General features: G+C 37.2%; 1 protein-coding gene across 1 annotated transcript in view; it reads left to right on the top strand.

The window, feature by feature from the left end:
- Positions 1-9,782: 9,782 nt before the first annotated feature.
- The window catches only part of kcnh8 (potassium voltage-gated channel, subfamily H (eag-related), member 8), a 167,551-nt gene continuing 163,279 nt past the window's right edge, over positions 9,783-14,054 (top strand). The window contains exon 1 of the mRNA XM_049476012.1: positions 9,783-9,979. Within this exon, the coding sequence (XP_049331969.1) occupies positions 9,904-9,979 (76 nt within the window). The 5' untranslated portion in view covers positions 9,783-9,903. The remainder of the gene's footprint in view (positions 9,980-14,054) is intronic.

Genomic DNA, 14,054 nt, shown 5'->3' with positions numbered 1-14,054 from the left:
GAGCGAGACAGCGGCGAGGAAGGAGACAAAATAAAAGTCCCCCTGCCTGTTCATAATAATAATAATAATAATAATAATACTTATATTAATATTGATAATACTAAAACTACTACTAATAATAATAATAATAACAATAACATCCTTATTTTAATTAATTACTACAGAACTTAAAATTATGTATCATGTAACGTTAGCTAATAGTTATAATTTAGCAGACAACTATACTATTAGACGTAGTTTTCTATTTACTACTATATTTTGCTATTTGCATAATAAAGCTATATATATATATATATATTTTTTGTCCTTGTATTGCTGTATATTTCCCTACACTTTTGTCCAAATTTGTCTTAAACACAGTTAGTGTGCTTTTTTCTCTCAATATTATTTTCTCTATATTGCAATACACCAGATTACTCACTATATTGCAGGCCTGTTCGAGGATGCCCCACAGATGATCAATAGGCTTCAGGTCTAGATATAACCTTGGCCAGTCCATCACTTTTATCCTCAGATTCCTCAGCACAGCATTGGTCATTTTGGAGGTGTGTTTGTGGTCATTATCATGTTGGAAAACTGCAGTGTGGCCCAGTTTCTGAAGGGAGGAGATCATGAAGTTTGTACACGTTGTATCTAAGCTGAAAGATGTTTGATTTAAGGTAGATATGTTTAGTATTTAGGTTTTTGGCTACTCTTCCACTGATCATCTGTGATGCCCTGCCAGAATATTTATACAGAAATCTGTGCAGATTAAAGACCACCTCACTCCAGAGTCCACCTAAATCAGGTCTTCTGAAAGAGGACACTGAGGACTCGTGGGTGGAAAGAGACAGAAAAAGAGAGAAAGAAAGAGAGTGATAGAGATAGAAAAGGAGATAGATAGTGATAGAGAGAGAGAGATAAAGAGAGAGATAAAGAGAGAGTGAGGAAGAGAAAGAAAGGGAGAGAGATACCTATTCTAATATATATATATATATATATATATATATATATATATATATATATATATATATATATATATATATATATATATATATTACACACTGTCTAACTTGCTCTTCTTTGCACACTTTTAGTACTTTTCTTCTTATTTATTTTTTATAACTTTTTATTTTTGTAGTTTTCTATTAACATTGTTTTGTATTATGTCTTAAATGTATTTCTTATATTTAAATTTTAGATTTAGATAGTCCAGTAGAGGACCACTCTTAATAATACTAATATTATTTTAGTAATATTGATTCTGTTTTATATGTCATATTTTGAAAATATTGCTTGCAATACTTTTTATTTTTTATTATTTATTTTATAAACTTCTGTAAAGTTTTAAATCTGTGGTGTCACAGTGAAACAGCAGAGGGCAGTACACAACTATGCAATATAATAAAAGCTGTCGGTGGCTGGCCACTAAAAAGACCAATTAAGGAGGTTGGGGACACTGAGAACAGTGAACACAACAGTACTACTGTACTATGCAGGATTACAGTGTAATGCTGTTACTGTAATATTACTGTTACTTATACCTATAACACTATGGGTGTACACTAAAAACAAAGGTGTAACAGTATACCTACTTATTAATTTCATTTTTCTTCTGAAATCAAGGGTATTAAAAATAGTTTATCCTGCTTTTGTTGGAGTAACTATCTCTACAGTCCAGATTTTGAAACATTGCTGTGAGGATTTGATTACATTAAGTGACAAGATATAAAATACTAAGGACAGAATGTTAGATGAGATGATCCACAAATAATTTTATACCCCTCTATATGCCCATACCTGGCATTTGGCATGGTGCCAACCCTATGTAGGACGCTTCGTGATGCTCATTGCTATCTTACACACTGCCAACAGTCTATTTTCCCTCCTGCATCATTTAAATAGCAATTCAAGAAACCAAGAAGCACTTCATATTAAACCCTCTTTTAAGACATGTTCATGAAGTTATTTGGACAAAGTCACTCTCACATTAAGATAAAGAGATCTCACCAGCTCTATTCTTACCAGTTTCAGAATGGGCTCGGTCACTTTTATGCAAATAAGCTGTTGCTGGCCACGCCCCATGTTAATTCTGAGTGTTTACTACACAGTAGTGTTATAGCTTGTGCTAAATGTCAAAACACAAACAAGCTAGCTTGTGCTTAAGTGTTCTGACTTGCCACAGACAGTAGGTATAGATCCCTCCCTCAGACGAAGTCTGCTGGCTAATCCTTGTATTACTAAACCAAAATGACTGAAATGCTGGGGGATTTATACTCTCTCAATGCACACGTCTGGCATTAGGCATGGTGCCAACAGATTTATGGATATCTTTGCAATGCGCTTTGTGATGCTCATTACTATCTCACACCCAGCCAACAGTCTATTTTCACGCCTTAATCCTGCGTTGTTTAAATGGCAACGGTGCTTCTGAATATATCTATGTTGATGGGCGTGGTGGTCTTAAAATGGGGTGTGTTCAGGTCAGAGGTGACCTGATTATAGAAAGTTCCGGCTTCTCATTGTTTAATAAAACCCCTTTCCAGATAAATCTCTCCATCCAGATAGAAAAAAAACTCCAGCAAGAACATAGCAGACATATGTAGCCTAGTATGAAGACGATCTCAAGAGAACTCCAGACAAACTCCAGTTCAACTAAGCTTCTTTAATATATTTACATTCTACTGAAATACATTCATTCAAAAATCGGCATATATGCAGCTGAAACACTGGGGAACAGTCTAGAGCAAAATCCCAAATTATATTATCAACATTTATTACATTTTCATATTTTAACATTATAGTCATTATGGCTTTTAGTAAAATGTGTTGGGGGAGGGGGTGTAGTGCACTATAGGACTCTGTGGGTGTGGCCTAAGCTTTTGTTCTTATTGGCTTTATTTTTTCTCCTTACATTACTTTTTTACTATAAGTAGTTTTGAAAACAGTACTTTTACTCTTTTACTTAAAGAGTAAAAAGCTTGAGTTGATACACTTTAACTTCAGTTGCTGGAAATCACAGGTAAGCCACTAACTAAATACAGTCTAAACAGATTGTATTGTCAACAGTTATACATTCATTGCTATCTTTGTACAGGCCCAGTGGACATACACATACACCCCCCACTTGTTATGCTCACATGAACAATGCTATGCAACATTTACATCAACAATAAACAGGATGAACAAGCATCAAACAAGAAAATCAGTTTCCTCTGCTGAGAAGCGTTTGTTGGACACGTCCAGGTAGCTGCACTGGTAAAATAGCAATCCCCCAAAGTCTTAAAGGAAATGATAAGCAAGAGACATGCTGATTGGTTTATTTAATGTTACACGTTACACCCAAAACAAAATACTTTCAAGATTAATTAAGAGAATAAGTACATGCTATTTGCATGTTTAGAGCCGAGCAAGGTGTACTTTTCCTGTAGTTATGATAGCAAAGACACACTGACACTCCCTAAATCAAGCTGCACGGTGCACACGGTTGACGACTCGCCTATAGATCATTAAAATAGGGCACAATATATATAAAGTAATTAGAAATAATTCTGCCTTCATTAGAAAGGGGTGTTCACACACACACACACACACATATATATATATATATATATATATATATACAGTATTTGGATATGTTTTTATTTGCAGTGTATTCTTCAGCAGTCAGCGTCCCGCAGGCCTTTATCTGAATCCTCATCACGAGCCCGAGTCCTGGCAGAAATTGTCCGTAACCAGGCAGAAGGTGGCTGGTGTGGAGATGAGCGCGCTCTCTCCCGGGGGCGGGGGGGCGGGGGCACTTCACCAGCCTTATGGATGTGCCCCCCTGCGGGGAGGAGCACCGCACCAAATGGCCGTCACATGTGGAGGTCTGCTCGCATAACAGCCAACAGAGAACATAATTCAGTTCCTGATTACTGCAGTTCCACTGCTGCATGTGGGCCAGATCTGTGATCAACCCCCACAAACCCGGACACATATATATATATATATATATATATATTGAAAAAACACTATCGGGTTTCCCTTTATTTTTGCCATTTAACCCTTGTGTGGTGTTCATATTTTTGTTACTCGTTTACTTTGTTACTTGTATTTAATTCAGCAAAATTAAGCAATTCTACATTAAAATGCTTTACACATGCTTGCTTCACCTAAATTGCAAGTAATATAAACAGCTTACATGGTTAATATTTGCCCTTTACCTTTCTTATGTTACATTTCTTTTAAAAAGTGCTACTCTTTTTTATATTAGTTTTTAATAAAATGTAAAAGAAAATGAATTAAACTCAAGATATGAGTAGAAAATTTGTTTAGTTTCAAATTTATAAATGAAGCAATGTTTATCAGCCCTTGGCCAAACATACTGTATGTAATATAAATGTGTGTGTGTGTGGGGGGGGGGGGAGTTGTGTACAGTGTGTGTTTATCGAAAATGTGTTTTGATATATGTTTTTCACAAAAAATGAGCCAATGCCAATGAGTTTGAGTTTATGAATTTGAGTGATATTTTTTTACTATCATTTGATGAAAAATGAAAACGGGTCCCACAGACCCGAACACCACACAAGGGTTAAAGGTCTTTTAAATTCATTTTAAAATATCTATGTCACACTATATCCTGTGTCTGTCTTGTGTTTTTTCCTCTTTTGGTTCTATGTGCTTCGGCCCTCTGTTTTCCTGTCTTGTGTTCCCAGCCATGTGTTTTTTTTTTCTAAGCACATGGACTTGTTTTGTTTTTGTCCTGTCTCCACCCTAGCCCCACCCTAGCCATTAGTTTTGTCAACTTGTGTCTTGTTTGTAACCCCGCCCCCTCGTTTCCTGGACCAGGTGTTCCTCACCCTCCTTGTGTATTTAAGCCCCTCTGTTTCAGTGCTCAGTGTGGAGTTTTTTGTGTGCTACTTTGCTGTGTATGCATGAGGTTTGCTTTTTGTTTTAGTAATATTGTTTTCTTAATTTTGATTGGGTTTTTTGTTCTAGTCTTAGTTATTTGGTTTCCTGGTTTAGTTTTTTTAAGTATTTTGCATTTCCAGTGTTTGTTTTCTGTTTTGCTTTTGTTTATCTTGTTTCTTTATAATAAATTTAATAACTGCAATTACATCCTGTGTGATAGTTTAGTTGTGTCTCTAGTATGAATGAATGCCACGCGAGCCGTGTTTTGTGAAACAAAAAGTGCTCAGGTGTTTCTATTTAGCCCTGCTTTATTTCACTGAATTAGTGGTCTCTGCAGAAAGACAGGATTTTGGCTTGTGCTCATGAATATTCATACATGCAAATATATCACCTCTGATTGGCTAACAGCGCTGCAGCAGAGAATGCCGACCTGCCTTCAGCCCACAGTTAATTTTATAGCTCTAAAACCCAAAGGACAAAATGTTTTCAGAGATACAGCCTTAGTTATAAAGATACAGCACTGAGTGCTAGATAAAGTTAACCATTCAACTACACTTAACTTCAGACTCTTAGTGAGGCGAGCAACTTAAGGCACTTGGAGATTCAGTGCTTGGCGCAGTTTTACCACGTCGAATTTGCTCTCTATCATTAAATGCAAACAACGCCTGCTTTGACCGGTGTTCTGTCAAGTTGTGCTATCGTGTCAACTGCTATCGGTAAAATGCAGAATCAACCGGAGATCCAATTTAAATCTACAGTTACTTACACAAGATAGCTAATGCTAACCCCTAACTTAGCTATAGCTCCTTATGCTGTAGCCTGGGTTTAGCTCCACCTGTGGGCATTCCTGAGCCGAGGTGGGCGAGGCCATGAAGTCACTGCTTGACGTAGACACCCTAACGTCTAAAGTAATCTTAGTATTGTAAAATATATTAGTATATTGTAAAAAAAAACAAAAAAAACTTGAGGTTTGGAAATGGGTTTTAAAATAATGTCAATTTCCAATTTTCAAGTCTTAGTCAGATGGAGTCTTATGGAGTTACTGCTGTTACTCTCTACTGCAGCAGCATTTACACACTTACACACTTACAGCACATTCACACTTTCATCATCATAATAACTAGAAAAAGACACAGATAAAACACAGAGAACTCTGTAACTATTAAAAGTAGAAGTTCTTTTCTTTAGATTAGAAATTACAGATAAAGCCAGAGAGCGGTGAGTACTGTTTCCTACACCTTCAAATAAAGACTCTTAGAAACTGGAGAAAAAAAACTGCTACAGGAAGACGTCTGGCTGACCCACATGGAAACAGCAGCTTTAGCCTTTAGCTCAGATTAACATGATTAAGAACTGAGACTCAGTTTCAGCAGAGAAGAGAAGAATTAGAATTAGAGTTAATCTGACAGGAGGAGATGTGAGGTAATGTGAGGGGTGTTATTTTTATTTTTAGATGATTAATTCCACATATTCTGATTAATGTTGTATATTTTACTTGATGTATTATAATGTATATCAGATTTCCGTATGGGCAGCTCAGTCTGCAGTAATCACAGGCAGGGTGGTGATGATTAGAAGTGGGCGGAGACTCTCTCAGTGCTGCTGAATGAAGCTTTAGAGTGATTGATTACTGATCTGAGATGAAGTGACAGGTTAGAGGAAGGTAATCAGAGTGTGTATTAATTAATCGGCTGCTGCATATGGAGTCTGTGGAGTGTGGATTCAGCCCCATACTGCAGACGTCCTGATGAAGGTGCAACCAGCATCAAACTTGAGGCAGACACACGCAGATACTTATCATAAAGTTTATTAAACAAGTGGTTAAACTTACAGTCGCAAGAAAAAGGATGTGAATCCTTTGGGATTATACTTGGATTTCTGGATGAATTGGTCATTAAATGTGTTCTGATCTTCATCTACGACACAACAATAGACAAACACAGTCTGCTTAAACTAAAACCACACAAAACATTATATGTTTGCATGATTTTATTGAACACAACATATTAATATTCACAGTGAGGGTGGAAAAAGTATGTGAATCTTTGGATTTAATAACTGGTTGATCCTCTTTTGGCAGCAAAAACCTCAACCAATCGTTTCCTGTAGCTGCAGATCAGACCTGCAGAACGGTCAGGAGGAATTCTGGATCATTCCTCTTCACTAAACTGTTTCAGTTCAGCTATAATATTCTTAAGATATATGGTGTGAATTGATCATTCTCTTGAGGTCATGATGCCACAGCATCTCAACTGAGTTTGAGGTCAGGACTCTCCAGAAAGCGCTGTGTTTATTTTCTTCTGTTGAAGTCGTTTGGTTGTTGATTTACTTCTATTTTATGGGTCGTTGTTCTGTTGCATCATCCATCCTCTGTTGAGCTTCAGTTGGTGGACAGATGGGGTTAAGTACAGAAATTTCTGTAAGGCTTCAGCTGATAGGATTCTTCCTCACCTCATTGATCATTCTGTGCTGAGCTCTTGCAGTCATCTTTACAGGACTTTACCACGCCTTGGGAGAGTAGCAGCAGTGTTGAACTTTCTTCATTTGTAGAGCGTCTGTCTTACTGTGGACACATGAACATCAAGGCTTTTAGAGATACAGAGCAAGATCTTACCAACTCTGCCACATCTGTTCAATCCCATAGCAACATCTTAGCAGCCACCTAGAAACACCTCACTATCCATCTAGCAACACCTTTGCAACTAACAACTTTACCATAGCAACATCTAAGCAACCACCTAGCAACACCTAAAGAACTGCCAAGCAACACTCTAGCAACAAGCTATAGTAAATATACTAAATATACTTTAGCAAGTTTGTGTACAAAACTCTATTAGCCAAATATACAAAATTGTTAACATTAAACCAAAGCAACATCCTATCAGAACAACATAGAACCCTACAGCTAAAGTGTTTTACACCATAGCATCCACCCAGTGATACCTGAGAAAGCAACCCATTACTACAGTGACTGCCTAGTAACACCTTATCGACCACCAAACAACAAACTCCTATACTATAACACCTTAGCACACTACTTGCCACACCTGTGCAATCATCTAGCAACATCTTAGCAACCACCTAGCAACACCTTAGGATCCAAATAGCAACACCTTTGCAACTAATGACTTTACCACAGCAACATCTTAGCAACCATCTAGCAACACCTTAGCAACAAGATATACTAGATATACTAAACTGCTGTTTATTATTAGCCAAACATACAAAATTTGTAGTCCAATTGTTAATGGGCTCCAATATTTAAACAGAAAACATATTAGCAAAAAACAAAGCAACATCTTATCAAGACAACATAGAACCCAACAGCTAAAGTATATTACACCATAACAACCACCTAGTAATACCTGAGAAACCAACCCATTACCATAGCAACATTTTAGCAACCACCAGGCAATACTCTAAAACTGCCCAGCAACAACTTAGAAATACCATAGCAACTACCTAGCAACACTGTAGAAACAAATTCCATTGCAATACCTTAGCACCCACATAGTAATACCCAAGAAACCAACCCATTAGCACAGTGACTGCCTAGCAACAACTTAGCTGTCACCAAGCAAGAAACACCAATACTGCACCTGTGCAATCACCTTGCAACACCTTAGCAACTAACAACTTTACCATAGCAACATCTTAGCAACCACCTGGCAACACCTAGCAATAAGATATAATAAATATACTAAAGCAAAGATCTGAATTATAATGAACAGACACGTTTCTGCATTCTGAGCTGTTTTTCTCTCAGAGTTGTTATGTAAAGGGTTAATCTGAGGGGTTATCCTCTCTGCAGGGTGTCAGGGTGCTCCTCAGTCTGTCAGTTCTGTAGATTCTCTTTCTCAAGCCAAACCCTGAAGAGGTTTTCAGACAGCAGGACCAGTCAGAGCTCCTTTACAGGATCTGAATACCCTTTAACATACCTGCAGAGATACCTGAGAGTACCTAACTTTTGTAGAATCACGAGAACCCCACCAGAGTAGAGCTGCTACTTCTCTAGTTTGTATCTGGTTTCTCTGGTCCAAGGAAAACTACAAGTACAACACAATGCATCACAACAAACCATGGCTGCATATAGAAACCCTAAAAGTACCTTATTTTTACCTACACATCATCCTACTATCCTCCGTGACCCGAAAAAATGATTTTGTGGTGCCATCTTCCCACCTGTCCGAATACCGGAGGAAAGAAGGAAGCCTGTGCTTAAAATCCTCACTGACACTCCTTCCAGTGGAGGATACGGCACAGTATCCTAATCAGGAAATGTTTTTAAAGATTTTGGAGTGACATATTTGTGGCCACGCCCACAAAGCACCTGAGCACGTTTTTTAATTCAGTGAATTTTTCATTAATGAATTTATTTTTTGAATTAAGTGTGTGTAGAAATAATACAACTTTATTAAAAACACTTACATGACTGTAGAATAGTGAGCTTATTATGAACAAATAAAAAATAGATAAATAAAACAAAATACAATACATAACACAAGGCTTCCACTTTTATTTGATGGGAAAATATTTCATAAAAGGTTGGAAATGTTTTATCTTCTCTGCAATGAATAGAATTCACAATTAACACAATTAAAATGATAGCTGTATATGTGGTGACTGCAGCAGCCGTGATTGGCTGGGTAATTCATTTACTGTGTAGGAAAAAAAAGAAAATACACTGAATGAGAATGTGTGTCCAAACTTTTGACTGGGACTGTATCTTTACTGTATTGTGTAGATAGAGCTACAGTAATGTACTGTATACAGTAAGGAGTACAGTGTGTGTATGTGTGTGTGTGTGTGTGAGGAAGGTGCTGAGTGAGAGCTCGCGCTCGGTCACAGAGCCGCTCACCTGATGTGCACCCGCAGGCGCGCGCGCGCCTCTCATTCAGTTGCTGCTCGCGCGCGCGAGAGACGGACACAGCCCTGCCGGCGGCGCGCGCCTCTCCTCCGGACTACCTGCAGCCCGAACCCCGCCGCGCGCTCCCGGTACTTTGATGGGGACTTGGATTACCGCGCGCGACCATGCCGGTGATGAAAGGACTGCTCGCGCCTCAGAACACCTTTCTGGACACCATAGCCACGCGCTTTGACGGCACACGTGAGTCACTACGGGCGCTTGCGTTAATTATCTAATCAATCAATTAGTTAATTAATTAACTAATCAGTCAATCAGTCAGTGTTTGTGTGGAGACTAAACTTTATGCATGTTGTTGGAGGGTTCTATGCTGGATTGGAAATGCTGGGTTGTTTGGTGGAACCCTTTTTGGTACTTTGCAGAACCAATTTGAATAGTCTAGGTTCTAGATCCAATTGGAAAAAAGAATCACCAAGTAAAACACCGGTAAAGTATCTCATTTTTTTTTTTTTAGTCTTTACAGTGGGTTGAAGCATTTTTCGGTACTAAACAGAACCATTTTAATGATTCTATGTTGTGGTGGAACCCTTTTGATGCTGCAGTATGTAGAACCATGCATCTTAAACAGGATCTAGGTTCTAGATCCACCTGTAAAAAAAAGATCACCAAGCAAAACACCAGAAAAGCATCCAAAGGGTTCTTTGAGCCTTTACAGTGGTGGAACCCTTTTTCAGTACTAAACAGAACCATTTAAATGGTTCTATGTTGTGGTGGAACCTTTTTGATGCTAAAGTAAGTAGAACCATTGTAAACTAGATCTAGGTTCTAGATCCACTTGGATAAAAATAATTACCAAGCAAAACACCAGTAAAGCACCAAATTATGTTTTTTTTTTTATTACTTTTGCAGTGGTGGAACCTGTTTAGGTACCAAATAGAACCATTTAATAGGTTCTATTTTGTGGTGGAACCTTTGTAATGCTACAGTAAGTATAACCATTTTAAACAGGTACTAGGTTTAAGTCTTTGCAAAAAAGAAAATACACAATAACACCTTAACAGTCTTATTAATGGTTGTGCTTACCGTGGTGGAACCATTATTGTGGTGCCATGCAGAACCATTTTAACAGGTTCTAAGTTATAGTAGAACCTTTTTCAGGAATATTTAGAAGCATTTAAAGAGGCTGTATGTTACAGGACCACCTGAAAAGCCACTTAAGGCAAAACACCACTAAAGCATCCAAAGGGTTCTATGCTGGACTGAAAATGCTGGGTTCTTTGGTGGAACCTTTTTGGTACTTTGCAGAACCATTTTAATGGAGTCTAGGTTCTAGATCCACTTGGAAAAAAAGAATTACTAAGTAAAAAAAATATATGTATATATTTTTATAGCCTTAACAGTGGTGGAATACTTTTTCGGTACTAAACCGAACCCTTGTTACAGGTTCTATGTTATGGTAACACCCTTGAACCTTTAATTCAATGTAAAGCCAAATAAAAAAACCCTATAAAGCCAATTTACCAGAAAACATTTAAGCATCCATATTATTCTTTGGGTCTTAACAACAATGGAAGCATTTCTCGTACTAATCAGGTTTTAGGTTCTGTTAGGACTCTTTTTGGTACAATGTAGAACAATTTTGACAGGTTCTTGATTATAGAACCACTTTGAAAGCCGTTTACCCAGAACAAACACTTTGAATGGTTATTTAATTTATAACAATGTTGGAACTATGGCTGGTGGTATTTAGAAACCTTTGCAAAGCCATTTAACCAGCCAAACACTGTATAAGCATTCAAATAGTTCTTGAGTCTTAAAAATGGTGGAACCCTTTTTTGGTACTTATGTAGAACCACCTAATTATGTTGTAGGTTATAGAACCTGTAGGAAAGCAATGTGACCAGGCAACCAGGTAGTTCTATGAGTCTTTCCAATGTTGGGACATTTTGTGGCACTATGTAGAACAATATTAGACAAATTCTAGATTATAAAACCAACTATAAAAACATTTGACCATGTAAAACATCAGTTGAGCACCTAGAGTCTTCTATTGGGTGCTATGTAGAACCATTTAAAATGATTCTACGTATTAGAACCATCTGGAAAGCTGTTTTACTTAGTAATAATAGTTAGAGATTGAACATAATGATTTTTTTCTGTCACATTTCTCACCACTAAATCAATTAAATTCCCTAAATGTACTTGGTCTTCATTTTTTAAGGAAAAACAAGAGGAGTGTGAGCCCACTGTGGCTCTTAAAAAGCTTAACTTTTCAGCAATAATTAAATAATTGAATAAACTACAGCCAGAGGTTGCACAACAATCTGTCCCATTCCCCCAGAGCAAGTGTCTCAGTCTGCCTTCATTGAGTTTACAGCACAGTCTTAAAGACCAGAAGCAGAGCAGATTTTCCCCAGTAAACCCAGGTTGTCCAGTAAGTGTGATTAATATCCCAACAGTAAAAAAGCAATTCACGTATTTAATTACCAAACTATTTACTTTTCTATCAAATCACATCAGATTACAATATCAGTGCTTAGTACTGTTTATTCCCTCTTTTTGATACAACTCTTTTTGGTACTATGTGGAACAATTTAGATTATTAAACCACATTGAAGGCCATGTATCCAAGAAAAACACTGTATATGTTTCTTTGCTGGTGCTATTTAGAATAATTTAAAGGGGTTTTAGATTACAGAAACATTTTCAAAGCCATTTAACCAGCCAAAACACTGTATAAGCATTCAAAAAGTTCTTGAGTCTTAAAAATGGTGGAACCCTTTTTTTTGGTACTTATGTAGAACCATTTTAGGTTTGAAAACCAGTTAAACAGCATTTTGACCAAGTAAACCATCAGTTGAGCATTAAGAGTCTTCTTTTGGGTGATATGTAAAACCAGTTAAGATGGTTCTAGACATAAGAGCCATGTTTCTCACCACAATTAAACAATTAAATGGCTTAAATATGTTTTGTCTTCCTTTTTAATTGAAAAAAGAGGAGTGTGACTCTGCCGCTGCTCTTAAAAAGCTTAACTTTTCATTAGTTAAAGTAAACACTGCAATAACTTAATAACTTAATAAATTATAATAAATAAAATAATTGTTTGTGGTAAATTATTTGATCTTTCGATGCTAAAAGAACTGGATTTTTGGTAGCAGTTTCTGCTCAAGCTTCCACAGAAGATCTAAAAGATTTTAAAGATCTCCAGCTTGGTCCTGTAGAACAGAGGGCTGGAAGTTTGCTGGGTCAGCACCAAGGACAGCACCCAAGAGGAAACCCCTTCATGTTCTGTTCTGGAAAGTTCAAGGCTGTCTAAGTCCGGTCCTGAAGGAGCAGAACCCTGCAGAGATGAGTAAATTCAGTTCAGAGATCATCGAGCTGGAGATCTGAATCAGGGCTGGTGAATAATCTAGACATCATGGCTTTATTCCACTCAGTTCTATAGAAATGACGCCAAGAAATTAAGCCAAATTGCATCCAAAGCCAATGTGCAACCTGTCCAATTCCCTCAGAGCAAGTGTCTCAGTCTGCCTTCATTGAGTTTACAGTGGTGAAACAGGATCTACAGTACTGTGCAAATGTGTTTTAGGCACCTGTGGGAATTTCAGTAAAGAAAAAGCTTCTTATCTGTGCAGTAAGTGTTTATTAGCTCAGTAAAACACTAAGTTTACAATAAATACAAACAGCAATTTTACAAAAAAGCAGAAAAAGCTTTTACAGCCCTGTTTTCCTTAAAACATCTCCTAATCTCTTCTCCTCATCTGAGTTCAATAGAGTTATTTATTTCTAGTTCTCATCATATAAATCAACACCTGGTTTGGTAAATTACCGGTAAATGTGGTAAATCAGGTGAGCTGCTGATGGAACTGAACATAATAATATACACATGCTGGCTGAGGAGCATCCAGGAGAAATCTGGAGTCTCTACACTTTGTTCTTCAGCTCGGCTCACAGTATATAACATACTTATAGTTAAAAATGAGAATTCTTGTTACATTTTACTGTATGTATGTTTATTTGCATCTGTTTAAATCATATCGTCGCTGTCCAATGAAAAACACTTATCTTCATTTTTGTCGATTTTTAGTTTATTACATAATTTGAACAGATAAACTGTCCCTTACACTGTGCTAAAATTTCTTGATAAACGGACCAATAGAAACTCTTCAAAATCACCTTAAATAAACTCTTTTTACATCGACTTTCATTGAAAGTTTACAAGGTTTTTTCTCTCTCCTGTAAAGTTGCTGTTTGGGAGATAAATGTTTTCCATTGGACAGCGACAAAATGTGGTGCTTTTTCCAGGTAAAAATACTCA

This window comes from Astyanax mexicanus, chromosome 3 (genome assembly GCF_023375975.1).
Source record: "Astyanax mexicanus isolate ESR-SI-001 chromosome 3, AstMex3_surface, whole genome shotgun sequence".
Lineage (NCBI taxonomy): Eukaryota > Metazoa > Chordata > Actinopteri > Characiformes > Acestrorhamphidae > Astyanax > Astyanax mexicanus.
The sequence above is the reverse complement of the archived record's forward strand: the minus strand, read 5'-3'. Positions and strand labels throughout refer to the sequence as shown.